Genomic DNA, 25,418 nt, shown 5'->3' with positions numbered 1-25,418 from the left:
AAAAAATAATTTCAGCCACTGACATGGAATGTTTTATTTGGACACCAAGAGCCATATACTCAAGCCATTAGCTCAATGATCACACTGCTAGTACACAGAGGACATCCAACAACTGGTGCCTAGCTAAACCTTGACCAATCACTGGCTATGTTAAGCATGACTCAAAAACCCATTGCAAATTCCAATGGATTTGGGGAAAAAACCAAACACCCTTGCGTCACATGGTTTAACATTACAGCGATTAGTGCAATTCAGAATAAGAGATTATAGATGTCACTGTGACAAAGCGCAATTGACATACTGAGGGTGTTCTTACATATCCTACAATCTGACTTGCAATTGTGAATTTTTTCTAAAAAGCAGCCTCACCTACCAAGTGATACCTTCAAATCTTTCTCTCATCAGTCCTTGCATCATTCCATCACTGCTAAGCATATTCGAGCCTGGGTAGGTAGGACACTACTAAGCTTGAAGAAAAATAGATCAGATAAATAAACCCATTACTTAGCTTTGTCATTCATATCCTAAAAACAGACATGAGTGTAATTTATACAGTCGAGTAAGCACTCTGCTGATCCTATTGTCAGTTGAATGTGGGAACCCTGCTCTTTTAAGAGTCCAGATTATGCCTTCCGCACACCACAAGCCCTTGACATCACACTTCGTATAGTCTCCAGAGAGCAATATCCTAGTCTGAATATATTACAAACACTTCCCATGTCAGTGTTGCCGAGGTTTCTGTCGTTATGGAGAAGGCTGCCGTGGTGCTCTTCAGTGCCTCGTCATGTACCACTCATTGTCGGTCATCTGCACCAGCTCATTAACCACATCTAGCAGATTGTACTGATGCTTCCTCAGGAGCCTCTGGTTTAGTAGCTTGTCATTGAATCCCATCTCTTGGAGAACAGCTATCAGCGAGGCTTCCTCACACGCCGGATCCTCACTCGACCGCTGGGGGGTGGAGGGCACGAGAGCAGAGCAGAAAAAAAAAATGGGTCAAAGGTCACCCTCAAGCACAGTTCAGTATGTATGCTCAACCAGTGCTGGCAAAAACCAAATGCTCAAGCACAAAAAACACAAAGCTGAGAGTCATGAAATGCTCATAACACATCAGTGTTTTGTTTACTTCTTCTTTGATGCACAAGGCCATTGCTGTAGGCAATCAGCATTTGCTTCAGCATGCTTTGTTACAGAGTAGGGGTAAGATGGCCGTCACATATCTGGCAGTTAGCTCTGTGCTCTGCCTATTTCTGGACATGTGGGGGTGGGGGGGAAGATATGGATGAAATGAAAACAGTAGCAGAAGCATGTTGTGCTGCTGGGAGTGAAAGCACCTGCGTAGAGCTGCTCTGGCCTGTAAACAGAGCTTTGTAAGCAGATGCTGCCACTGAGAGAGCCCCCTTCACCAGGCCTTCAGTCAGGCCACCATGACGGAGCCTGCAAATTAAAAAAAAAAAAGTATCTGATCTGGAAGACTACTGAACTCCACCTCTGCCTTTGCTTCTGTGTTACTTTAATGGTTGAGATAAAAGGAGCCAAATTGGCCACATCTTTTATCAAGAGCTTTGGTGAATCACAGCAACATCAAGTGTTTAGAGCTACTTTCTCCTGTACTTCCTCTCCAAGTTTTGCTTTTAAACAATGATACCCACCTCAGTTTAAGTTTTTGAAAGTCATGTGACCAACCGTATTATGAAGATTTGTATTCGTCATTCATTTGTCATTAATTAAGATAATAATTAGTATGGGAACATAAAAAAAAAGAATATGTTTATATTCAAGAATAAAAATGTCCATTTAAATGCAAAAATCAAAAAAATGTTTAAACTTAAAACTCCTTTAAACTTGACCATAGAGTGTGACATGCACAGACAGGAGGAGGTCCTGAGTGTGTAAATGAGAGAGAGTGGTGAAGGGGTTTACCTGGCATCCTGAGAGCCACAGGTCTCAAAGGCACTGCCAGGGGCCTCCACATGTGTTGATCTCAACCCTGGAGTCATCGCACACAATATGGCCTGAGAAAAATTGTGACTGGAAAATCATACTAATTGAAAGATACAAACAGTGTCTTCTTACAAAGCAAATAGTCAAAGAGCATAACATGGCCAAGAAATGTTGCAGTTAGATATCAAATTACACAAATCCACTTTTAAGCATCATTCCATGACATGCAGCTCTTGCACAAAGGTCTTTTCAGCTTTTGCTTGTTCTGCCTAGCAACTCACCATCTGCATTGTCTTCAGGTGGACATGACCTGCTCTCCTCAGCTCCCTGTGGTGTAATCCCAGTCTCGCACGGTTTTATAGACCTGAGTAAGAAAATAATTTACATAAACTTCAATCCATGCTCGTGTATTTTATTACATCGATGGCAACAGGCAAATTAAGTTGGCACATACATAGTTCATATAAATCAGGGATTTGAAGTTACAGTAGGGAGAAATTAAAAATGCACATGGCAATGCACTCCTGGTCTCTGGACATTGCTCATTTTTTCAGGGTCCTGACCTGTGTGTTCGCAGGTTTGGGGGTGGTGACAGAGACACAGGTGCAGATACCACTTCAGGAAGCAGAGGAGGAGTGTTGAGTATTTGAGAGGTGCGCAGCAACTTATTCACACTGTTCTGAATAGAGGGTTTTGGTTCGACCGTCTCCCCCTGCGCAGTGGTTTGGTCCAGCACTCCCTCGGGTTCTGTGGTGCAGGCGTTCCCCGGCTGCGACATGGCCGAGCTGTACATGGAGTCCGCCAGGGGTTTGGAGGTGTCAAAGCAGTCTGGCAGGACGACGATGTAGTCATCCGAGGAGGCGGAGGACGCTTGGCTGCTCACCTCGTCCCACTCTCCTGCCTCTTCATCTTTGTCCTGCTCGTCCCTTTTCCCTTCCTCTTCCTCCAGCGCAGCAGGGTCAGTGTACAGGTTTTCATTAGAACCAATCACTGTTTCTGAAAAGACTTCAAACAGTAGGATCTGTGGTGAGGACTATGTAAGGACTGAAACAAAGGTTGATTAATTATGATTAACACCGCCATTGTAAAAATTGGTATCTATGCATGTTTACAGACAGCAATATTTTTTAAAAATCCACTCTGAAGTTTATGCTATGGACTGGATGAGGTTTTCACCTGGGATAATGGAATCTTCCAATATAACTGGTGGTTGGACAGGGGGAGGGGCTTCTGGCCTCTTTACAATTGGTAGTCTGTCAATCTTCTCCATCAAAGACCTCTCATTAAAGGGGCTGGGGTCATGAACTGTAAGAGTCAGTTAATCAGATATATAGATTCTGCTTTGACCACTGTGCACACAGGGACTTGAGATTTTCATGAAATGTAACTAAAAAGATGATAAAGTTGATAAAGACATAACTCGCATCTTCAAATGTGTTCAAAAAACCCACCCTCAGACCGGCTGTGGCTGGCTCGAGCCCGCAGTCGAGGTTTGTGCTCGGGCTCCTCCTCCAGGGTGAGGGACCTGATCACAGTCTCACATACAAACTGGGTCCCACTAATGTCATCATCACCTTCCTCATGGACCTGAGGGTCCACACTGTCCATGTGCCTCTGGGGTTGCACCACTAACACAAACAACCAACACACATCCACACTAAGAACAGGCCCAGCATATGTTCACCTAAATCACCCTTTTAAATCAGGTAGACACAGAAAACCACTTTACAAAGTGCAAAAGACATTCTTTTACTGACTACAGTAGAGCTAAAAATCAGCCAATCATCCGCCAGTAAATGCATTTCCATAGTCACTTTTTAAATCCAAACTGCCACCTTACCTTGCAGTTTTTTTGTGCTTGTGTGTTCAGGGTCCTCTTTGACTAGACTGGCTCCATGCTTTCCAAACATGGGACCATAATGAGGGACTGGGGACATGCATGGGGTCATATCTGGGAGCATAATAAAATAAACAATTTTATTATTTGGTCATGATAACTAAAATGAAACGACTGTCTTAGGAACCCAATAACCCAAAAGTGAGAGGACAGATATAAAACAAACGTACCAACTGGGGTGTTAGCTGGAACTTTCTCTAACTCTTGGACAATGTTTATATCCAGCAGCTCAAAGGAAAGCAGATCCTTAATAAATAAACAAATAAATAGATAGATAAATAAATCAAATAAGAGGAAAAAATAAATGCTTATGATAGCCTGTTTTCATATAGCATTTGCAGCAGTGACAGTCTCTGTGCTTCTAAAGCCACACCTGGGCAGTGAGCAGGTCTACAGAGGGAATGTAGTATTCTTGCTGACAGCTGGAGGACCCCTGATTCTCACAGGCTCTGGAGCCAGAACAGCACATGCCCTCCATCCCCAGCATACTGGGTTTATTAATCTGCATATCAAAACACATAAAAGGACACTTAACAATAAAGTCCAAACAAAAAATATGTACATTTACTAAGCCCTGCATAACATATATACACATAAATACACTTGAATTCACTGAGCTCCGTAAATGGCTTTGCAGACAACAAACTTTGGCTAAAACACTAATAAGGGAACTCCAGAACTCAGAACTGAATACGGACAATGTTTCATGTGAGAGGAGACCATTCTCTTTACATGTAAAAACAAAGTATACTTAGTCTACTCAACAATGCTATATTACTAGTGGTTAGAGAAACTGCTAAGGAGGAGATGTGCTCGTCCTCTGGCGACAAGAACAAAATCTTTTTCCAGAGACAAAACAGAACTAAGAGGAGGAACCTACTGCACCAACTCACCAAGGGTTTGCTGCCGTGAGTGCCAGGTTTCTGACCTGAGCTGGGCACCACTACGATGCTGCACCACACCCGGGGGCCAAACTGCACCCCGCAGTGTGCCAGGCGCCAGTGGGAGGTGTACGTGCCCTCGAGCAGGGGCGCCACGAACGCCACACTCACAACACCAACCTGGCCTGGCTTCAGGAAGGGCACCGCCACCTCCTTCTGCTCTCTTGACTCCAGCGCCAGGTTCCCCCACATGAACTTGAGCTACAGAGAGAAATGCACACGACCCACATGCAAATGTGGCAGCAGGAGGAGGGGAAAAAAAACGAAACCCACACCATTACCTGTGGAAGCGCAGAACCCAGTCTTGCGTCATATAATGAAATATGACTGCTCACAATTCTAATGTATGTACCCCATTGCTATGTAATACCTTGGTCTCAGAGGTCCAGCTGATGTTGCCAGTATTCCTCATCTTCCAGTACTTGATGAACTTGGTGCCAGGCTCCAGACATGTGCCGTCTGGTAGATTCTCATCCAGAAACAAGGCAGTCATTGTGGGCACCAAGGTGGAGCAGAAGACCTTGGGACCCCTGGTTTGAGTGCACAGAGCATTGTGAGTACAGCTTTGATTCAGCTTCTGTCTCTTTCTTGAAGCTCATAGCAAAAAAAAAGGTTTCTCTTTTTTCTTTTTCTTTAAAAAAAGGACGTAATACAATAAAGGCAGCGGGTGCATTTGAGGTAGTTCCATCCACTTGCCAGCGATAAACGCAACTATAACAGACAATAAGATAATCTTGATAATGACTGTTCTGGGCCGGGTAGGTAGGTCACCCAGCCCTGACCCCTCTCACTATGGCCCTTACTCTGGACTGGAGGACTGAGGGTCTGGGCCCGGGGCTGGAGCTGGTCCAGGGGTAGGAGCAGGGTCAGGGCCAGGGGCGGGGCCAAGGCCTCCGCTGCAAGTGCCATTCGCGGCTCCACTCCACAGCAGACCTCTCTTCTCCAGCCGCAGCTTCTTCTTGATCTCCTTGACCTCAGCCTTAAGCTGCCTGCGCTCTGCTTTCAGACGCTGTCGCTCAGCCTTGCGTACAGTTCGGTCTCCACGACGCAAGAACCTGAGAGAGCAGCAAAGCACAAGCACGGTCAACAAAACCCATGTAAACATCTGACGCTCAAAATGTCAGTGCCGAAGTTAAGATTCTGTTTGTGACTTTTATGATTCTGTTTATGGTTTGGGAGTAAGTGACCTGTGACAATGTCAGATAATATGAGTGGTTTTTATGAGATATTCTAGACCTAGACAATTTAACAGGAGTCACCTGGGTTCTGGAGTTACTCCACGCTCTGGAACAGACAAAGGGGTCCTTGTTCTTTTCAAGTGATGACTTGGGTCATGTTTGTGACTACATGGCTCACACAAGATGCAAGAGGGACACACACTGGACAGATAAAAACAGACCACTTAATTTGTTTTCAGTTCAAAGTATAAAATGTTTAATGTGACTATTTATTTAAATTATATTTATTTACAGATCTTGACTAGATTTCTCAAAAGCATCATAAAACAAAGACCATCTTTAAATGGTAGGACAAGTATCATACATTTAAGATGATTGTATTATACATTTAAGATTGTAACAATACAGTCATTTTGAGAAGTGGGGTCCTGATCAGGAAAAGACAAAGCTTTGTGAAGCCTGGAGACTTCCCTTACCTGCAGTGATATCCACCCCCTGTGGCAGGGCCCTTGCAGCTGCTGCAGTTGGGTGTCGAGCTTGACGTTCTTTGTGTTGTAGAACTGACTGTGGCCATCTGAGTACCAGAAGTACTGGGCTCCTCTGAGGGGTGATCAGCTCGATGTGTGCAGCACTGGCCAGAGAACTCGCTACACATCTTGTCCACCACCTCCCTCACTACCTGGTCTTTAAACTGTCAAAGCAAACAAGATACATTTTACTTAACAAATATTAAGTGTGTTGTAAAATGCATAACCCACATATAATAACAAAAACAGGGCAAAGCTGATTAGCACACATACTCTGTCCATATAAGATCTGAACCAAGCTGGGACAGCCTCCTCTTCAACTTTGGTCACTTTGTTTTCCTTCACAAGTACCTACAAAAAAATTAAAATTAAATTAAATAAAAATACCCCCCACCAGTATAATTGAAATGAAGCTCTTGACAGAAACAATATGCATTGTCAAGTTAAGCTTTGGCACATATTTTCATTCTGAACAACCTACAACTATGCAGAATATTTAATAAAAAGAGAAAGACCTCACCGAGTCCCGCTCAGGGGTAACCTGTGTCTCCTTGTCTGCCATCTTCGCTCTGGCCCGATATGGCGGTGCTGGTCTAGGATCAATTCGAAGTTCTTTAACTTCAGCCTTAACTGCTCCACCCTCAGCCTGACCCTTCATCTTGTAGACATTCATGTGAAGCTGGTTGGCTTGCTTAAATGCACTCTAAAGGGGAAAATAATGTACAATAATTATGTTTCATTTATTGCAACTGCTAAATTTCATTAGATACGTTACATTTGTAATGGTCATACAAGTCTTTCCTCTTTACAAAAAAGGGACCTAAGAACAAGTTATAGTGCAAGAGGGGTTAACCTAAAAGAAGACGAAATATGTTCTACCTTCAAAGCCTCCATATACTCATCTGATGAAAAAAAGTTTGTAAAATGTTAACACAAAAAGATATTTGTAAATCGTATTATGACTATTTAAAAGGAATCCAACATTTCATGTTTGTTATAAGACAAGTTACACAAATGGACACAAAGAGGCATCAAGTGTTTGTCACATACCTTGACTGTTTATAGATACCTGTGAAATTGAGAAGGCAAAAACGTTAACAGGCGCCGTATTCTTACGCGACAGCAACTATTCTTTTCACAGATAACTGAAGTTAAATTTGGGTACGCTGCTTAATGTATTGTATTGCCATAGCTGTGATACTACTCACCTCTTCGTTGTCCTCGTCAAAATATTTAACTTGAAAATGACATAACCCGAAAGTAGTTTTAATCTAAAGGCAATAAGAGATTGACGGGGATGATAAGTGAGGGGGAAAGACCACATTAAAAGTAAAACATCGAAGGTTAACCGACCATTTAAAAAGATCGCTCAGAACAATCTTAAATGGGTACTATGATTCTTTCTTAAGTATGTCATCAGCCAAGTGCGACTTTGTCTAGGTCACAAAAATAGAGTCGCAATTTGAATGTTTTCCCATTTTCAAACAATCATGATTAAACATTTGACATGCAATAAATATGGTGTTTTGCCACCAAGTTAGCTGCCGAACAACCTTTTTTTCTGCGTTTGCGTGTGCAGGCCTTGGACTCGGCCTTCTGGGACTAAGAAGTGTAAACGCAGCTGGCAGCAGCAATACAGACGCCACCTCGCCAGGCTGCTTACCCAGGCCTCGACTGTCTCCCACTGGCCTTTCTCTGGATCCACAACGGGAAACTTCTTCACGTTCCCTCGGAAATTCACTTTGACAGTAACTGGATGATTCATGTTAGCCAAATTCAGATAAAATATTTCATTTGGAACAACGATGCTTTAAGTCAAGTCGATGAAGGAGCCAACAGTAGCTGTCCCGTCTTCGCGTTGTTGTTTACATCGTTTAACTTGCACACTCCCCCATGTCCACGTAACAGGAAGTAGCTCATTCCTCGCTTACGTTTCTGTTCCGATTCTTATGCACGTTTGTAAGCAGTTAGGAAAACTTGTTAATAAACTAAAACCATTGCTATGGTGCTACGTATGTCTACTCCGTAAGCGTGTCTGGGATTTAATCACCGGAAAACATACAAAAAGATACAAAAAAAAAGATTTGCGCATGCGCTTCACGTTTCGTTTTATTTCGTCGCTTATTTTTAACGTCATCTTCAGGCTCGCGGAATAAGTTGCCTTGTGGCTGACAGTCAGTGAGAAGCCACACGGTCAGTTAATGCTGTTCAGACAATCTGTCTTTTTTTTTTTAACAGTCGCTGAATAAAAAAGAAAAGATGTCTTCGCTCTTAAAGGTGGATAGTGAAATTAAGTCAAAGGTAAATGTATTCCACTATATTTTATACGTTTGAAAGGGGGATCATTAGGTCAAACAGTAGCGAACGTTAGCCGTTAGCTTAGCTTATTTACAAGGCGAGCCGGTGTCCGGCTGTGTTAGCTAGCAGGGTCGTTAGCTAGCTAGCTAGCTAACTTTCCCGCGCTGGATTGCCGCAAAATTTATCATTTATGGATTTTTAAACCAGTGCCTTTTCCCCAAATCTTCGTCTGGTCGTATTGCAGACGTTCTCAGCTTACATCGTTTGTCACGCTTGTAAATGACTGGTTGTGTCTGTTTCTGTGCATCGAGCATGTGCTGCTGTATAATGCCAGGTAGCCTGTTTCTGTTTCTATTCCTGCTGGCTGACTAGCCACCAATCATACAATTACTTAGTCTTGATCTCTGGTGTCGTTTAGCTAACAAGACAATGCATTTTGGCTAACGAGGCCTACACTGTTATAGTTTGTTAATAACTGGGTAGCTATCTTAATGGTTACCAAGGTTCGCCAGATTCAGAGCAACATTAGAATATGTTCTGAACCATTTGACAAGGTATTAAGCTAGCTAAATGGTTTGCTATCCTAGCTAAACGCCATTTGTTATAACTAAACCGCATCGTGACACCAGTTTATTCTTAAATTTACAGATTTAGCTATCGATAATGAAGGCTTAATATTTTTCCCCCTTTACAGGTGGATGTTTTCAGAGAGCGAATCACAGGAGAGGTAAGTGATCGTTCTTGGGTTAGCACGTTAGCTACCCTAGCTAGTGTGTTCACGTTTGAATGGTTGCATCTGATGGTCGTGTCTTTCTACATTTAGGCAGAAGATCTGGTTGCAAATTTTTTCCCCAAGAAATTGCTAGAATTGGATCAGTTTCTGAAGGTGATCATTTCCATTATATCCAGATTTGTTTAAGTATATATCTCCCTAACATCATCAAGTGTATTATTTATTTTTGAGCATTTATTTTTACTTTTATTTGAACCAAAACTATAAATTGAAGTTGTTTGAATTTGCAGGATCCCATCTTAAATATCCGTGAATTGAAAGAAATCCATTCAGAGATCAACCTTGCTGTGCCAGATCCAATTTTACTTACAGACATCCATGATGGGCTTGAGGGGGTAAGATATAAAATTTGTGCATCATATTACTGAATTTTAGACTAAACTATCTCCAGCAAACCCAATTGGTAATGTTAGCAGAAACAGTAATTCTTTAGTACCAAGTTTAGTTTTTGACATGTCTGTAATGTAATTTTACCACAAGACCTATGTTTACGATTTGCATGCGATAAGAAACAAACTACAAAAATGGGAGTGGTTACTTGATTTAAAATTTGGCATGACATCAAATGTGTGATATGTAGCTTTTGCTGGTCACAACTACAAATCTTTATTGCTGTTTGAAATATCCATTTAAAATTTTCTGTCTAGGATTATGAACCAGGAGATTTAGATTGGTCCTAGTTGCTACACATCATCTGTGCAATATGTTGATTTTAAATAAAAAATACATATAGTAACTATAACGGGTTTTAACAGATTATATACATATAGTGGATACTCTGTGTCTGTCTGTCTGTGTGCGCACACGTGTGCACATTACCTAAAGCTACCAGAAGTGTGTCTTTTCTAAGAAGGCCTAAATGCCAAAGTATAAAACAGAGAAGTAAATGCTTTCTTAAGCACTTCCATGCTTGAGAAAAAATGTCTCTTTCCACAGGTTATGATGGAATATACGCTGACATGGTTGTTTGCACAGGATTAAAAATCACCTGGGGATATTTCACATCGTCCATAAAAATCACTGACACAGATGAATTTGGACAGGGTTAAGATCACTGAGGAATGTGGGTAAAAATTGCTACCCCACCTCACCATAATAAAACTAATTCTGTCCAAATAGGGCTTTAGATGTAACGACTTGCCTATGATGGAAGAACAATGGTCATTCTTCACAGACAACAGAAATGTTATTCTCGTCTTCACTGCTAAGCAGTGCGTGTAATGGCTAGATACCTAGCTAGCTTCTGCACAGATGCGCTTAGTCCTCTCGTATACACATTTTATCAATGGGAGTTAGGCAGTGACTGAAAATGCCTCTTCTAGGCTGCCCCACCACAGTTGCTCCTACTTCGGTGCACTTTGGGGTAGATTGCAGAAATTAACCACGAATCAATCTACCCACAGCAAAATGCCAAAAAGAGAAAACTTGATGATGGAACAGGAGAGGACAAAGGTGAGTTTTGCAATATGTGAATTCTGTGGCTTTTGTTGTATATCCGTGTCTTGTAAGTCACACAGCGTCATGTTTCCACTTGTAGTTAGCGGGACCAAGGTCTACATTATGCCCGGTGGAATGATGAAGAGCAACGGCAAGCTGGTGGACCTGATTGAGAGGGTTAAGCCAGAGATCAGAACCCTCATAGAGAAATGCAACACTGTATGTCTGTGTTCACATTAGAAAGAAACATTTTCACACTCCTGAAGAACATTGCACATTTTTTTGTGTGTCCTACTTATATAATTATTTGTGTTTTAAAGGTCAAGATGTGGGTACAGTTGTTAATTCCCAGAATAGAAGATGGCAACAATTTTGGAGTCTCAATCCAGGTACAGTTAATTCGACTTATTAGACTTTTATGCAGTACCTGGAGTTTATAAGACAGTAAAGTTCAAACTGCATCTCTGTATGCTGGCAGGTCAAATTTAATTTAGTTAAGAAGCAGTTAATCTTTTTTTTTTTTTTTTTTTTTGCTTAATCCATAGAATTTTCATGCATGAGACAAGTAGCTAATTCAGTCTCCATTTCTTAGCTGTCTTAAAACACCAGACTTATACCTAGCCAGTGGCTCTGCTCAGCATTCCTAAAAATACATACAGTGCCAAATATAGCAAACACCGGAAGATGCATCAGACACACGTTTTTAGCTTAACCTTTCAAACCCCTGAGTACAGTTGTCCACACTGCCTAGGATATCCCATAGAGAGGTATGACTCCATATACATGTCACTGATTGCATTTTGTTTCAAGATATAATTTAGAAGTGTTATTTGGAGAATGTACAGATTTTAGTGTCATTTACTTGTTCACTTACCAGGCAGGAGCATTATAAGTTTAAACTCTGCTTTACACAGTTGTACTATTGAATATGTTTGGAGTTCTCATCGATGGACTGCTACTTACAGGAGGAGACTGTGGCAGAGCTCAGGACAGTGGAAGGGGAAGCAGCATCTTATCTAGACCAGATATCCAGGTACTACCCTCATCTTAATTCAGTTTCTGGTCAGATATGGAAGTGCATGTTTTATGTTAAACATTTCAGCCTTTGTTAATGTCTAGATAAGAATATTCACGTGTGATGAATCAAAACCTGCATTGTACATTTATAGTTCAGTTATGCTTATAGAGTTAGAAACCATGTGTATTGAGTGCTGTGATTATTCCTGTGCTTTCCCATGGTGAATGATCTCTGCAGGTAAGTGAAATGCATGACAGCCAGTCAAATGTATTCTAACAGCAAGCATCAGGATGTTGGATGTAGTTCTACTATCTCTTACATACAGATACTACATCACAAGAGCAAAGCTGGTTTCAAAAATAGCAAAATACCCACATGTGGTAAGTGAAATCTTTGATGTGCATACTAATCTTATCTTATGTAATATTTACAGTGCAGACTGTAGAACATGGTAAGAATGTGTCTGTATGTGTATATGTACCATAATCAAGTGTGCTGGCATAGTATACCAAAACAGTACCTACATACATGCATACATACATATCAAAAGGTCTAGAGTTGAGGTGGCATTTGTTTCTGAAGTCTGGGAACGAACAAGTGTGAATTCCTGGAAAGCAGGCCATATTGAAGCAGAAGTCATAATAACTCTATCACTACATGGCCAGAGCACTGGATGTGTCAAACTGTTTTGTCAGATTGCATGTGGAGTTGTAGAGCGCTGTGAACCTTATACTTCTGTAAAAGCTTGTGTACTCATGAAGCAAGGATTAACCTGAACCAGAGTGATGAAAATGTAAAGCGGGGGAGAAAGGAATGTCACAGGATCGAAAGCAAACCTTCTCATCTGTAAACAGTGGTGGCATGGCCATTGATTATCATTATGGATAATGTCACTGCTGACAGCAGCTATAGATGAAGTGTTCAAAAGAGTAATAACTTCTCTGATCCATCTAACTGCTTCAAAATGTAGTGGATGAAAAGTCAGTGTTTCAGTTGCAGCATGAAATTGCCCGAAATAAAGTTAAAACATCAAAGGAGGTTTTTATGGAAAGGAAGTGGAACAGTCACCTGTCCTGAACCCCAATAAGTGCATTTCAGTTAATGTACAAGACTGAAGGCAAATGATGTTGTTAGGGTTATAGTAATACCTATTCCTTAAAATGTAGAACCCCTAAATGAAAGTTTTGGGATTTCCATGGTCAACATGATATAAATACTGCAAATTAAAGCTGACCTTTTATACTTGATCCTAATTTAGTTCCAGATCCAATGTGCTGAGTAGAGACACAAAGCAGAAAGAAATGTCAGTGTCCACTTATAAATGGACTGCACCATATATATTTGGATTATACACGGATCTTTTTCAAAAGGTTTGTTTTTGACTCTCAGGAAGACTATCGGCGCACAGTTACAGAGATTGACGAGAAAGAGTACATCAGTCTCAAGATCATAGTGTCGGAACTGAGAAATCAATATGTAAGTTTGGAAAAAAGCAAACAAAAAACAATGTGTTTACATAGTTCCACTTCATGAATAAAGTCAATGTTTTATGGAAGTAACATTCTGCACCAGTGTGGTGGTGCTGTTGTACAGCAAGTGTTATGGCCAGAGTGACTTATAATACAACAGGAGAGGCTTGGTTTTATGCAATAGGGCCAGTGAGCTCTTTCTAAACTGACTTTTCTCACAGGTAACTTTACATGACATGATCTTGAAGAACATTGAGAAGATAAAGCGGCCTCGAAGCAGCAACACAGATGCTCTTTACTAAGAGCGATCCTGATCTCACCTGGAGCCATCCCCTTTTCTCAGCGTGGCTATCCAGAACCTTGGGCTGGTTCTAACGCTTTTATGACACCATTAAAACCAGGCCAAGGCACGCCAGCGCCAGCAAGCCTGGTACAACATGCCGCTCATGACAGAACTGTAATATATGGTCACTGTTTAAAACCCTTTAAAGAATCCATATCGATTTCCTAGTGGACATTTAATGTATGGAGACACAGTCTGAATGTGCAACTTGAAGTTATCTCAGTTGTTTTTTGTGGTATTTAATTAAAGGCAGATCTTAACAGTGGGGTTTCTTTCAATTTCACAAAACCAAAATGCAGCGTAGTACTGTTTTTGGGTTGGAGGGAGGGAGGGTTCTAAGGCATTTTCCATGTTTTAGACTCCGATTGGTGACTGATCTGGATGTAAGACATGCATAAATACTCCTCTTAATGATGCTTGGTTTCTCCAGTTGCGAAGCTCTTATTGATGCTGTATTTTACTTAATCATTTGACTGTCCATCTAATATATATGTAGTTGAAGAAAGGCTGTACTTGTGCGTTATTTTATGTTCACTGAGTTTATTTCATCAAATTGGAATACTTGGGTAGTTTACTTTTATTTTCATCTTAATTGAAAAACCTCCAAAATTCCCAAAGCTCCAAATGGCTTTTTTTTGTCCAGTTTGTTTTAAGGGTGATGAATTTTGCTGAATAAAACTTTTTTTTTTTTCAGTATGGTGATGTAATGAATTCACACTCTGCTTCTGTTATGCAGCCCGTTTTATTCATTTTTATTCAGACTTGAATTCATTCTTTTGGAAATGTGTGTGTTTTAAGATAAACATCTGTAATGGTGAGACCCATTAGAATGCGAAAGCAACTTCAGCTTTGTCCTTTACATTTCTTTATTTAAGTAATTGAATATGAATATTGCAAATAGATTCAGATACACTATTACACTCTTAGAAACAATTAAGATGTATTAATATTCTACACGCAGGCATTGATACAAGCTTGGACTAATGCCTTTCTTTTTACTGAACCATTCCCTCTTACGGAGCAAAGGATGGGGCACTTCCACTGCTCACCAGCAGATGGCCCACATCTCAGCAGGTTGCCACCACTACAAGCTATTTCCCAAAAACCTATTTGGCTTCGGGTAACGAGCACTTTCTTCCTTCCTGAAATTCATTATTAATTATTTTAGAAATAATTCTATAATCTAGTACTATCCCTTTTTTTTTAAGTCGTAAGTACAGGTAAGCTATAGTTAAGTAAATACACATATAAGCCAGTATAAAAAAGGTTTTCTATAATTGGTGAAGAAAATTTTAAAACTGATTTTTACAAAATGACTCAAAGACATTTGCAAATTGTCTCAAATTAGCGGGACCAGGCGGCAATTTCATACTACCCACCATAAACAAACCTTAAAATAAAACCTATTAGAAAACTTGAAATAGTGGGATAAATACAATGCATTAGTCATTGTACTTGTAATTTAGTAATCAGATGTCATTACTGGGAGAACTTTGACTACCGCATTTGCTACTGTGTAGTAACTTAGAGGTTTTCATTACAAACCAGCACAGAAAAATATAATACATCTTCAATTTATTGCTAGCTGTATATGTAGCATAACATATGTTAAATAGCCTGCAAATGTATTGAAATTGTTGTGATGTAATATGACAAGAAACAACAGTCATAAATCTTTGTCCTGAATTTGGTGTTAAGATGCCTAAAGATTGACCAGTGTCGGTCTCTGGCTTTGGTAGGATAAATTACTGTAAAATCTGCGTTATATATTTTTAATGGCTCAAATAATGTATGCAGGGTGTAAGAACTCTTTGGGAACGATGCCAACTGTGCCCTCCAGCTCTCCGACCCACCAGCCATAGATGTTATACTCCTAGGCAGGAAAAGAGGTAGAGATATGGAAGACAAATATAAAAAATTAAATTAAAAAAATGGAAACATGGAAAACAATGCCACAAATGTTTATGTTTTGGAATAATTTGATATTGTGTACTGATTTGTTCCATTTTGGGTGATAAGTACTGGGACCAATAAATTAAAACCAGTTACAATTGTATAAAAGTTATTTTTGCTCTTATCTTTTATGCACAATAACTACTATCGGATCTGTAATCCATTGTCATCTTCAGGCATCTGCTTTGGGTACTCATAAATCAAAAACATGTGGAGAGCTGAAAGAAAAGGCAGCAATTCATCCTCAAAACATCAGAAAGTAGTTTTTCTCCTTACTTGCATGTTGAAATTGCATACCTTTACAACAGGAATACCAAAACTGTCTGTATCAGGGCTTCAAAAAGCAGGGGCAACTCAGAAAAAAATGCCAATATTTGCCAAATAAAATTACCCATTAAATTCTAATCATAAGGCAGAAGGAGAAAGTTGCTTGGCTTGGCTTTTTAAATATTTGATTGGATTCATGTTTTTGGGGAGGCAAAGGAATCTCCTAACCACAACTATGCATCCAGCTGTTGTCCTTCCCAACAGTTCATCACCTGAACTTCCCCCGACTATTACAGTGAGAAATAGAATGGCATTCCTTATTGCTATCATTTTCTACACACTGTATTTTCCACTGCTGCCGCTGTCCCCCTACACTCTGTGTTGTCCACTGCTGCCGCTGTCCCCTTACACTCTGTGTGTTGTCCACTGCTGCCGCTGTCCCCTACACTCTGTGTGTTGTCCACTGCTGCCGCTGTCCCCCTACACTCTGTGTTGTCCACTGCTGCCGCTGTCCCCTTACACTCTGTGTGTTGTCCACTGCTGCCGCTGTCCCCTTACACTCATTGTGTTGTCCACTGCTGCCGCTGTCCCCTTACACTCTGTGTGTTGTCCACTGCTGCCGCTGTCCCCTTACACTCATTGTGTTGTCCACTGCTGCCGCTGTCCCCTTACACTCTGTGTTGTCCACTGCTGCCGCTGTACCCGTAAACGCTGTGTGTTGCCCACTGATGCTGCTGTCACCCAACGCACTGTGTTGTCCATTGACGCTGCTGTGCTCCTACACAGTGTTCACAATCTGACTTGCGACATGCAAAATATACATTGGACATAATGTCTGAGGCAGGCAGTATAGCAGAGCACATGTAGGCAGTGCTTTTACTAGAAATGACAGTGCTTTTAGTAGAAACTAGAAAGGAATTTCCTTTCTAGCTTCTATTAAAAGCACTGTCATTTCCTTTCTCTTAAAAAACAATCAGCATTCACCCATGCATTTCCGAAGGTCTGAAATGTCAGTTCTGAAATTTCCTGGCAGAAAAAAACTCCATTCCTTGACGAGATATGTGTATTTTGCACCTTATGCAAGAAGAAAAGTGGAAAAAGACAAGTACGGAGATGTTAAGATGGAGCCTTAAGTACTTCACTTTGCCGGCCATGACACCTCTGGGAAGGTTCTGATCAAAGCAGCTCTATCCCCTAATTAGTTTTGGCTCAAAACTCATCATTACTTTAGCTAAGCAATTTCTCTGTTCAGTTATTAATCAGACACCAGCCAGCCAGCGGTCATGGCACTTATGAGCAACTAGTGGAGAGCGCGCCAGACCTAGTCTTTGACAAATAGACCCGGGCCAAGGCCGTATTATCAATGAGACGGCTGCAGAACGCTGAGACGGAGCAGCGGCGAGTGACCGGAGTGTTTAAAGTGCTTTAGTATTCCAAAAGCACACGCTGTACATTTAGAAGCGACGAAGCTGTCATCCGTCCAGCGGCTGCAGAAGCGAGTGGGAAGTAATTAGCATCTCCGCACGCACAGCACTGCGAGCCTAATGTAGTCCTCAGCCCGTGCAGACGAGCTGCTCTAATGATGTCATGAGGAATGAATTCCGAGCGGGGGAAGAATGTAATGGGGCCGCAAGCATCCGCATCGCCATTACACGTGAACTTGAGGGTTTTGTATCAGTCTCCATCCAGTGTTGATTTAGTGTGCGTGAGAGACAGCGAGGAGCAGAAGAGCGAGGAGAAAAGGGCAAAAACACTACAGATAATCTCCCACTTGATATGAAAGTAATGTCACCTTTTCCATTAACAAATATGCTTCTTAAAGGTATGATTATTGATGTTCCCATTTCACTGCAGTTCTGAATTACATTTGCAGTAAAAAGGCATATGCAAATCAAAGCATGCCACTCCTATAGCAGTTTCTGATTAAGGAGAAACCGCGAACGGCAACAGAGCTACCAACACACAATGCATGACAGTGAAGATTAACTGCATTCCTGTGACAGCTGAGTTTTCGCAATCACTTCATTCATCTTTCCTTGTTTATTGCAATTTTGCCATGTTCCTGTTAGCAGATTCTGCACATCCAAAACTCACAGACATCTAAGAACACGTTTTTTTGTTGTTGGTGGTGGTGGAGGTGGGGGGGGGGGGGTTGCATAAGAAACAGATTAAATGAGCTGGACCTATCTCAGTTTGAATTCGCTAATAATGCTATAACGGTTCAAATTCCAACTCACACTAACAGACATTGTAAATGCCAGTTGAAGACCATTACTAAATCGCTTACAGCAACTCTTCTCAGTGAAAGCACCAGTACAGGTGTGTTCCACAGTGACCCCTTTGCAGACAGCCGCTAGCTGAGGCTGTAAAACCACTGTGCGTGCCCCAGAGGGCAGACCGTGCAACTAAAACCGCACGGCGTTGCCTCTGACCTCCGCATGACTCCCTTTTCCGAGACGGGTGGGGTTGGCACGGAGGGCTGCCGAGAGTGGGTGTTGCCATGACAACACCTGCAGTCTGCAGTGTGCCACCGATATCATTTATTTCTCACCCGGGTTTGGAGGGGGTAGTCTGACGCTGGTATTCAAATGGCTCCATCACTCTCAGGCAGCTGGGGGACACACTGGCAGCTAATGATGCCTTCAAGAGATGTGGCTTAACTGGAGAATGTCATATGGCCTGTGACAGGGCGAAGACTGGCTCATGTCTATTAAAAAAGACAGCAGTGGTGATGTTGTGCAACCAAATACCGACATTGCCCCCCACATGCTCCCCTAGCTTTGTTCTTGCCCACATTCTAAAGCTTCCTTCTTCACGTTTTAATCATTCACCTTATTCACTTTCTCCCGCTTAAGCCTCACATATTTTTTCCCTTCTCCGTTGCTCACAGCAGTACACACCTTCGTACACCCCCCCCCCCCCCCCCCCCCCCGACCCTCTGCAGAGGCAGCAGAGATGCTAATAAGAATGAGACATGAGTCCTGTGCCGCGGGCCACCAGCTGACTGAGGTAGGCCTTGGGAGTGATGGAGCGCAGGAAGTCTCTCATTGCCCCACCGCTGAACCCACCGCTTGGGTCTCGCTGCTCCCCTCCCCTCCTCTGAGCCCTCCTCCCTCCTCCTTTTTCTTTCACCATCATTGCACTGGAGTGTATCAGCAGTATACTCGTGTGCGCACACGCAGCTGTGGGGTATTTCTGGTTGATATTGCAAAGAAGCATGAACACAAGGCCATGTTCTTCATCAGTAAGGGCGAACAAGAACAAACTAAATATGAGCATGCTGTGGTGGCAACCTTGTGCCTACAGACATCCATCACATAATTACATCCTGATCGATGCATCAGTAATCAATGCTTGTCATTTATGCTTGGCTTTAATTACAGGAAGACGAGCACTTCAGCGTAGTCGTTTTGGAGGTGTAGATGGCATTTACACCCACCGATAGGAAACGAGTGAAGGAAAGATGCATCTTTAGGATAAAACCCTTAATCTTGACAATCCATCACTGGACTGGGTCTGTGGCTGCAGAGAGTGTGAGATGATGACCAAAACTGTGGAAGAGCAAATAAACTAGCTGCCGCAGTAAAAGTACGCTGGGGATTACTGATGGCTCTTTAACTTAATAGGCATTTAAAGTGGATTGTGTATGCTGCTGAGTGCCTGTAATGATGGCTGTTTACGTGGCCTCTCATTTATAATAATTAGGCAGAGCAGGAGGGGGCAGCCGCCATGCAGTTCTGGACTATTGGCTTAGTCTGAATAATGACCTACTGTAGTTGACCGGGAGATGACCGTTGCCTCCTGCGTGACCCCAGCGCCCCAGACTCACCCCCCCACTGAGTCCGCGGGTAAATAGAATGCTCAATGTGTCTGTGTAGCGCCTTGGTGTCTATTGCAGTGATGGAGGCAGGTTTTAGAGATGTGAGTGTGTGGGAGGGGAGTGCAAGAAAAGGCGAGAAAAGGGTGTGGGTTAGACACAAGGGCTTTGAGCTGGGTCTCTGTCTCTCACTTTTAGCTTTCGCTCCCTTTTATTGTACCCTTCGCCTTTGCTTCAGGCATTCTCTCTGAGAGTGACCCACCAGGTACAATGGCAGCTCGGGCTTTCTGAACCTTGCGAGGATATGACACCCGTGTAGGGAAATTGTCTCGCACACTGTTGATGAGAACTGCCTAAAACATCATGTATGTGTTGTCTGTATCTGTAAACTCTTTGTGCAGTGAGACTTAGGAGCATGATTCATCAGCTTGCATGTTTCATATGTTAACCAGTATGCCTGGAGATAGTGCAAGTTTCTCTGATTTGTATGTCTTTTAAGTGAAATAACATTGGCCACAAATTTCAAGAGGATAAAGAAAAGGTAAGTCTGGCCCTTTTATTCATTATAAATCAGCCCCCCATTTATTTTTTAAAAAGTAGAAGAAATGGATCCCGCGAGTCTCTTGAAAAAAATGTGCAACGCTTAGCCAGAAGGTGTCAGCAGTGTCCACAGCCTTGCATAGTGAGCTGGTGTGCTTTGGGCAGCTGATAGCTTACGGCCGTTTGATAACTGTCTAGACCAACGTCCCAACTTGCTTTACGACTCCTTTAGGTGGGCCCCGTGGCGGGAGAGTTGTGGGTACAGCGCATGCTCAGAAAAGGCCAGCGAAGCCCAAGAGTGAGAGCTGTTACTGGGCTTGCATGTTAAAAGGCTCCTGGAGAAGTTTGGCATCGTCAGAGCCGTAAATCTCTTCGCTTTGCATTGCAGGATTTTTTTAACGGGATTCTACTGGGAATTCAGGCATGTGTTGGGCCTGACCTCCAGTGGCATGTACTTTGAAACTGGGGACATAAATTAGAATCCAGGAATGCAGGTTGGGGAAAGAACATGGTTGAGAGGTGATGTCAGTGGGGCCATATTCACTTTGTAACTGGGCACCTTCTTTAAAATGTGCCAAAAATTAAAAATTTAATTAAAAAAAAAAAGATCCAACGAAACAAACAACAAAAAAAAACTAAAACTAAAATAATAAAAACTAAAAGTAAAATCATGTTAAAAATGTCACAAGTATTTAAAGTAAGGCAATGTCATAAAGAAAATCGGTGCAAGAATATGATGCAAGAAGAAATATCTTTTTTATCAGGAATCAAACTACCATTAAGTTTCATAATCAACACTAGGACAAATAAACAAATATAGCGTGAGTGGATTTCAAAGGGAGCGAGATGTGATTAGTGTGGGGAGCATAACAGCTCCGAACATCTTGCTCTCTTGCAATCACTCGCTCCCCAGCTATGAGGATTGAGGGCGAGTGCGTAACGCTGCCAGATGGATGTTAGTATTAGTCGCTATTTCATGTTGGAGCGTAGCGAGCAGCGAGGCGGCGCCGCCGAGCAGGGGCCGAGATGGGAGGAGAGGGAGCCGCTAGTGCGAGAGCTCGGGGCCTCTTACTGCCAGGCTGCTGCTAGCAAAGCGCAGAGGCTGCGCAAAATTAACTCCGCCGAATTAATCAGGTCAAGACGGAAAATGAAGCTAGGCTTCAGACGAGCGAGCAAGCGTCGCAGCTCGCCGCGTTTATTTATTTTGCCACTGCTGGCGTTTCGCGCTCGTATTCTTTACGACACCGAAGTGCTGCAATACAGAGCCCGCGCCTAAGCAGACCCTGATAACACCGACCGTTCCGCTACTAAAGACGCGCACACGCACACGCACACGCACACACACTCAAGGCAGATACGTAGCCTATGCCGCAGAGAAGCATTTGTAGGCTTCTGTAAGCTGTGGATTGGTAAGAGCTGTTGAGAAACCTTTTTAAAATCTGCATGGTCTGTTAAGCTGCAAGCCCGGGGACTCCGCTGCCGTGACGGTCCTCTCTGCCCCTTTGATTTGCTACTTGTCGGCATTCAGTCATAGCGCTGCTTTAAAAACCTGTTGGTTAGCACCATTGATTTAGCACTTTACACGTCTTTATCACCTTGTAATTATGCTCAGTGTTGACACAAATACACTCGGCCTCCCGTGCACGCCTCTGGCCAACAGAATTTATGTGCTCTTATTTTATGACCGCTGCTTTATGAGTGAGACTGTTAGAGGTAGGGTTGAGTTCTAGCCAGTGGCTCATATTTTATTTGATGAGGTCAATGGTCCAGGGAAGCACCCGTACAATAAAAGCAGAAGCACTGCTTTGTCTCAAATGATGTAGAGGAGCAAACATCTATGGAGCTAATGAATGGCGCAATAATCAAAATATTGACTCCAGTCATTCGGTTCTTTATAATATCACCATCAATAATCAATTATTTCAATTTTGATCCGTGATTGGAATTAAATGGAGAACGCAGTAAATCTACATGAATTAGTACATTTACAAAGGCAGAATAAATGAAGGCACACTTCAACGAAGAAGGTTCCATAAATAAGGTTGACTATAAATAAAACATCGTATGTACTGGGACCGACAATAAATTAAAATGGATGGCAGGAGGTTTACTTATGTTCAGCCTCTATTTTATAGTAATACCAGGTAAGCCTCAGATAGCAAGTAAAATGTAATTTTTTTTTCAGTTTTGTAAATGTTGAGTCATAAAGTATCACTGTGCTACTAATTGTGTCATTGTTATATTAACCACTAATTCTGCTCAGTTACCTTTGACATAATTCAAAGGTCCTATAATATACAATAAGAGAATTTTAGGCTTTAAAAAAACGTTTTTAAAATGCCCTGTATACATTTGTAGATAACATTGACTTAGTTGGGAGTCAAAGACAAAATGAAAGCACATTGATTTCTGGCTGAACATCTGAGACAGCTAGACTGAATGCTGAATGCTGTTGAGCCTTTCTTCTTGTAAGACACAGGAGGTATAGATTTAAAGAAGAGGGTGAGACAGTAAACACTCAGGCTGCAGGAGGCACTAAATAAAGAAGCATGCATGACTGAGCACTCGATTCTCCGTGATACAACCACATAATGAATTACCGGCCCATTACTGAGAGTCCTGCCACTGAGTGTACTCCAGTGACTACATACACCCAAAAAGGCATCATCACAACACAGCATCAATATAAGGCCAGAGAGGGACTGAATGCGCACAAAGCCCATGCTCTCAGGCATAGTAATCTCTGAGAACTATTGTTCTGTGAATTCTGTGCATTTAAATGCACCTCTATGCCAGCTTTCATTGTTAGCTTCAATTTCTGGTTTATGTCACAGTTTCTATTGCATGTTTGAGGAGAAAAATCATGTTAGATAGACATGAAAAGGTTTTTGTCATATTTTGGAGTTTGACAATGGATCATCATGTCCATATATTTTATAACTAAATTTCTTGACATTGAAAACACGTGAACACTGATTAAAAGCAAACTCTCTTGTGTTTATTTAATAAACTCTAAATATATTTCATGCTGTGTAATGTACAAATAATGATTTTTATTTAATTTAAAATATTAATTAATTCAGTTTTCTTTAATGTGTCAAATATATGTAAAAAGTATTAAAACCAGGCAAAGGCAAAATCATTTTTCACAAGCAATTTTGTGCATTTGAAAAACAAAATGTCAGTAAAAAATATAATGCATATACATTCTGCCTTTCTTTGATGAACTATGAAGAAGAATATATTTGCATAATATACTGACACAGGTTTCCTAAAATATAGTCCATAAAACGTAAGAGAAAAGAAGTGCGTGGAGGGCTACAGATGATGTGCCATATGGCTCATAGTATATTAATCACTATTCGTGTGGACAGATAGATTAAGATAAAGAAAACCAAATCAAATGAATGTGCTTCTAATTGTTCAACAAAACAGTCAGAGACAGATCAATTGTGCACACACCTGAAAACTGAGCTATCAGAGACATGAAGAGAGCAAGATATATAGCCAGAGCGAGAGTAAAAGGGGGAGAATACACACACACTCAAGCATGTGCTTGCATGCATGCGTTTACTGACCTTGCTTAGAATGTAGATGAGGTCTCCTCTACGAAAGCTGAGTTCATCAGGCCCCTCTGCTTCACAGTCCCACAGACCTTGGTAGTAATTGGCATAGTGGGACGATGATTCTGACGACAAAAGACACAGAGGCTTGCCCACTTTAGTATACATGTAGGAAACAATGTCATACCTTGACCAAGGAGGTTTTCCATATGCACGCGAGCAGTTCCAGCGAGATGAGGGAAACTGACTCCCACCTGGTTTTTGGCTCCTCTCACTGCCCTCCTCAGAGTGGTCCGAGAAGTCATCCTCTAAAAGAGCCCAGGAGTTCAGAGGAAACAAATGAGAGAAGAGCATGAGAACTGCACTTAAAGAGAAAATGGCCCCTTGGCCCTGCTTAAATGTAACACTCCTATTCTTTCATCTCTTCAGTCTATTAAGTCAATTAAATTTCTTGAACAGCCTATTGCATTTGTGCCAACTGCCAGAAGCCCCTCTCCAGCCTGTAATATAGGTATTATATAACAAGAGTGGAATTAACAGAAAAGCTCAACTTTTTTACACAACGGGTAGGTGCCATTTTGGATGTGGCCGTTGGTGTGTCAGGGCAGACATGGCATTGATTCAGGGTGTGGCACCTCCCGGTCTGTGAAGTGACAGTGATAGCCTTGCTCTTTGGCTCCCACATCCATCCTGACCCTGTCAGCCTGCCGATAAAACCGCCACACAGCAACCCTATACTTCCCACGACACAGGCTAGGCCGCTGCTTCCAGGAACCGTGGAAAAAAGCTAAAATAAATAACTACTGTAAACCTGCCTTGAGGTTCCTGCCCACTCATGACAATGCTTAACAGCTAAACATGGTTCTTTTCTAAGTCTTTTCTTCTTTTTTTTTAAATTTACTGTAAAATAAAATTAGTAGTGTTTGGCATACTTTTGTACAGTTAGCAAGGCATGACCTGTGTAATGGTCCATATAATGGTTTGTGTAATGGAGTTCAAATCCAGTTATACTAACTTATCACTGAGATAGCCAAATTCGGCATGAGTTTACCATGCGATCTTACTGGGAGAGAGTCTCACAGCCACCCACATGCAGGGAGGGAGATAGATTCTGTATCAATTAGATTCTGTTTTCCACTCAATAAAGCAACTAATATAGCTAAGATAAGCCTCCTGTGTCCTTTCTCTGGAATGTACATTGTAATTCACTTGTGTTCTGTTCTTTGTTGGTATAAAAAAAACAGTATGAGGAAAGTACTTTATTCACCCCCTGCTGTGCTTAGTTCCTTCTAAATATGTATCCATATAAGACGTATCCTTTTATGGCAAAAAAAAACATTTTTGATTAGCTAAAGCCTCAGCACTCAAACACTTGTTTGTCCTTTTAAACGTGCTCAGCGTTTTTTTTTTTTAACTCAAAAAGTCAGAGACGA

General features: G+C 41.7%; 3 protein-coding genes across 4 annotated transcripts in view; 1 reads left to right on the top strand and 2 right to left on the bottom strand.

The window, feature by feature from the left end:
• Positions 1 to 6: 6 nt before the first annotated feature.
• Positions 7 to 8,491, bottom strand: nbr1a (NBR1 autophagy cargo receptor a). 2 transcript variants are annotated; one of them, XM_027006061.2, is made up of 21 exons: positions 8,151 to 8,489; positions 7,696 to 7,758; positions 7,538 to 7,556; positions 7,367 to 7,389; positions 7,008 to 7,190; positions 6,761 to 6,838; positions 6,437 to 6,651; positions 6,042 to 6,161; positions 5,586 to 5,837; positions 5,153 to 5,312; positions 4,735 to 4,983; positions 4,215 to 4,343; positions 4,012 to 4,087; positions 3,785 to 3,895; positions 3,396 to 3,572; positions 3,121 to 3,249; positions 2,508 to 2,949; positions 2,226 to 2,308; positions 1,924 to 1,990; positions 1,335 to 1,437; positions 7 to 951 (listed from the first exon to the last, which is right to left on the bottom strand). In XM_027006061.2, the coding sequence occupies exons 1-21, from the start codon at positions 8,250 to 8,252 to the stop codon at positions 772 to 774; spliced, it is 2,961 nt and encodes a 986-aa protein (XP_026861862.2). In that variant the 5' UTR covers positions 8,253 to 8,489; the 3' UTR covers positions 7 to 771. The 2 variants fall into 2 exon arrangements, with proteins under 2 accessions (XP_026861862.2, XP_026861863.2); XM_027006062.2 differs by lacking the exon at positions 7 to 951 and having other exon boundaries at positions 1,350 to 1,437; positions 1,924 to 2,015; positions 8,151 to 8,491.
• A 148-nt stretch (positions 8,492 to 8,639) lies between these two features.
• On the top strand, positions 8,640 to 14,682 carry psme3 (proteasome activator subunit 3). Its single transcript, XM_027006030.2, has 11 exons — positions 8,640 to 8,788; positions 9,480 to 9,512; positions 9,609 to 9,671; positions 9,809 to 9,913; positions 10,982 to 11,030; positions 11,116 to 11,234; positions 11,336 to 11,404; positions 11,981 to 12,048; positions 12,359 to 12,413; positions 13,423 to 13,509; positions 13,724 to 14,682. The coding sequence occupies exons 1-11, from the start codon at positions 8,747 to 8,749 to the stop codon at positions 13,802 to 13,804; spliced, it is 771 nt and encodes a 256-aa protein (XP_026861831.1). The 5' UTR covers positions 8,640 to 8,746; the 3' UTR covers positions 13,805 to 14,682.
• Positions 14,434 to 25,418, bottom strand: part of skap1 (src kinase associated phosphoprotein 1) — a 28,313-nt gene continuing 17,328 nt past the window's right edge. Inside the window, exons 10-12 of the mRNA XM_027006024.2 lie at positions 24,240 to 24,293; positions 24,001 to 24,110; positions 14,434 to 15,718 (exon numbers count right to left, since the gene is read on the bottom strand). Of these exons, the coding sequence (XP_026861825.1) occupies positions 15,626 to 15,718; positions 24,001 to 24,110; positions 24,240 to 24,293 (257 nt within the window). The 3' untranslated portion in view covers positions 14,434 to 15,625. The remainder of the gene's footprint in view (positions 15,719 to 24,000; positions 24,111 to 24,239; positions 24,294 to 25,418) is intronic.

This window comes from Electrophorus electricus, chromosome 14, assembly GCF_013358815.1.
Source record: "Electrophorus electricus isolate fEleEle1 chromosome 14, fEleEle1.pri, whole genome shotgun sequence".
NCBI lineage: Eukaryota > Metazoa > Chordata > Actinopteri > Gymnotiformes > Gymnotidae > Electrophorus > Electrophorus electricus.
This window is presented reverse-complemented; position numbering and strand designations above follow the sequence as displayed.